The 3,112-nt window shown below is 40.4% G+C and overlaps 1 protein-coding gene across 1 annotated transcript; it reads right to left on the bottom strand.

Moving 5' to 3' along the window:
* Nucleotides 1-1,511: 1,511 nt before the first annotated feature.
* Nucleotides 1,512-2,773, bottom strand: LOC109207021. Its single transcript, XM_019369898.1, has 4 exons — nucleotides 2,621-2,773; nucleotides 2,135-2,359; nucleotides 1,918-2,017; nucleotides 1,512-1,834 (listed from the first exon to the last, which is right to left on the bottom strand). Exons 1-4 carry the CDS (start codon nucleotides 2,771-2,773, stop codon nucleotides 1,512-1,514), a joined length of 801 nt encoding a protein of 266 aa, XP_019225443.1.
* Nucleotides 2,774-3,112: the final 339 nt, after the last annotated feature.

Below are 3,112 nucleotides of genomic sequence, written 5' to 3'. Positions count from 1 at the left end.
CCAACTGAGCTCGCTCGTAGGTGCTCGTCCACAGTAGGATCGGTATATAACTTACCATCTGATCAGAGGTTGCCCAATAGGGGCCTGCCCATCGATTATAGCTCGATGGTAATGAAAATAATTTAATATTGTATGTATAAACTCTCTGCTTTCTTGACTGGAAGAAGAAAATACGCAATTAAATATGAAGTCCCGATAAGGAGAATATTGTAACTTACAAAACTAGGAAAATATACGTAATTTGCGAGACTAGCAAAATATACGTAAATTCCGGGATATGAATTTTTCTTTATGCCTCGTTATCAAACTTGTGTAATGACGAGATCATGAAAAAATTAAGGAAGAGCTTAGCCTTAACATACCTGGAGTAGGAAAAAATCTGTATGATATTCGTGGAAAAGATTACACCGTACTCCCTTAGAACCGCAAAATTTTACGTTTGCTAAATTTTGTTGGAACGTGTAGGAAATCAGGTTGCTTAATGAAATATGTATATGCTGGTTTCATGTCTTTAGGAATGAAACTTGAAAGAGTTTCAAAAAGGCCTAACGTTTCTGTCTAAGTTTTGAAACCTTTTAGAGTGAAATTGCACGGTTTGTTTTAGTCTTTAATTGAAAGACTTTGATTAGGCAAAGTCTTGGAAATGAAACATATTGTAACTTCAGGACACCCTAGCAAGTCATTCCTTTATAACATGGCTAGCTGCCACGTGGGGTTGGGGTGAAATATTTAATCTTTATTCACTTATTAGGTAATTAGATAATGTCTCGTTATTCAGTAATTAACCAATTACCTGCATAATTAAAAATCGTCTCAAATTTCGTAAAATTCTACTTATATTTAGTATACTTTATACATCATACTATCGTGGTCATACGGTACATTGCATGGTACTAGTCCATAAGTATCGGGCATTAACGCCTGACCCGTTGTTTATCCCAATTCAACAAACTTCAACGAAACTTATTTTCTTTAATTCGGGTACCCTTTCCTTCATGGCACTTACTTATTGCTTGGTATAAATATCATAACTATGCTAATATCAAGGTAATCTCATCCCCGAGTTTATGTCAATTTACTGAAGACGAAACTTTAACGTCAGAAAAATGCGAGATGTAACATCCTTCCCCCTTAGAAACATTCATCCTCGAATGTCTACTCTTAGATACTTTGGTAAAAGTTTTGTCGGAGTCTCTTCCGTACACTATACTGAAACCACCCCGCACGCAGCCAGAAAACATACTATATATGCCACACTTGGCCTCACACAATTGTCTACCACTAATTCGGAAAGTACAAAATAAGAGCTTACCGGAGAACCTATTGGCCTGAATGGGGTTGTGCTGAGGTATCCCATCTCGAGCCATATTTCCAGTTTGAAATAGATGGGGTTATTTAGACTTCATTTTTTCCTCCCATTTCCATGTTGGGATCTCTATTGTCTGCATTATCCCTCCGGGCTTCTGTGCTCTATCTTCACCTGCTGGCAACTAGGACACTGAGTGACATACTCAGCAATGTTCTTCTTCATCGTTCCACCAATACACCTCCTTAATGTCATGATACATCTTCATCGACCCAGGGTAAATGGAGTACCGCGAATAATGTGCCTCTGACATAATCTTGTCTCGTAGCCCTGCTACATCTGGAACACACAAATGACCCTTGTATCTGAGAACCCCATCTCCTTTGAGTTCTAACAATGGTTTCCTCTGCTGTGGAACCCGCTTTCTCAACTTGACCAACTCCGGGTCCTCGTACTGCCTCTCCTTTACTTCAGTTATGAGAAATAATTTTGCGGTATTTTGGAGTACAACTCCTCCATTGCCAGAGTCTAGTAACCGAACCCCCAAACAAGCCAATTGATGATTTTCTTTGGCTAATTGTCTTTTTCGGCTTCTATATGTGCTAAGCTACCCATAGATCGGCGAGTTAAGGAATCTGCTACAGCATTAGCTTTCCCTGGATGGTAGAGAATGTTAACATCATAATCTTTCAATAACTCAAGCCATTGCCTCTATCGCAAATTAAACTCTTTTTGCTTGAAGATATATTGTAGGCTTTCATGATATGTGAACACATCAACATGAACACCATATAAATAATGCCTCCATATCTTAAGTGCATGGACAACCGCAGCTAATTCGAGGTCGTGGGTCGGATAGTTCTGCTCATGCTTTCTTAACTGCCTTGAAGCATACGCAATTACTCTCCGATGTTGCATCAGGACACATCCTAAATACATGGCATAACCATTTGGACCCTCTGGAAGTGCTAGAACTGGTGCTGAGGTCCACCTGTTCTTAAGCTCTTGCAAACTCCGCTCACAGGCCTCTTTCCACTGAAACTTAGTCACTTTCTGCGTCAGCTTCGTTAATGGTGCTGAAAGAGAAGAAAAACCCTCTACGAACCTCCGGTAGTATCGTGCTAAGCCTAGAAAGCTACGAATCTCTGTCGGAGTGGTAGGTATAGGCCAGGATTTCACAGCCTCAATCTTCTAAGTGTCTACCTTTATACCTCCATCGGATAAAATGTGCCCCAAGAATGCTACAGACTTTAACCAGAACTCACACTTAGAAAACTTAGCATACAATTTATTATCACGGAGGGTTTGGAGTACCGCTCGCATGTGGTCCACATGCTCATCCTCTGAACGTGAATAAACCAGAATATCATCAATAAAGACTATTACGAACAGATCTAAATATGGCCGGAATAGGCTATTCATCAAGTCCATAGATATGGCAGGTGCATTCGCCAACCCGAAGGACATGACAAGGAACTCGAAGTGGCCATATCTGGTCCTGAAGGCTGTCTTGGGGATATCTTTCTCTTGAACTCTGACCTGGTGGTATCCCGACCTCAAATCTATTTTTGAAAAGCATCTAGCTCCATGTAATAGATCAAACAAGTTGTCTATCCTTGGTAGTGGATACTTATTCTTAATAGTTACCTTGTTCAGTTGCCTATAATCGATACACATCCTCAGCGAGCCATCTTTTTTCCGCACAAACAGTACCGGTGCACCCCAAGGTGAAGTACTGGGCCTGATGAAACCTTTCTCCAGCAAATCTTTTAACTACTCCTTCAACTCCTTCAATTCGGCAAGTGT

Source organism: Nicotiana attenuata, unplaced genomic scaffold (genome assembly GCF_001879085.1).
Source record: "Nicotiana attenuata strain UT unplaced genomic scaffold, NIATTr2, whole genome shotgun sequence".
NCBI lineage: Eukaryota > Viridiplantae > Streptophyta > Magnoliopsida > Solanales > Solanaceae > Nicotiana > Nicotiana attenuata.
This window is presented reverse-complemented; position numbering and strand designations above follow the sequence as displayed.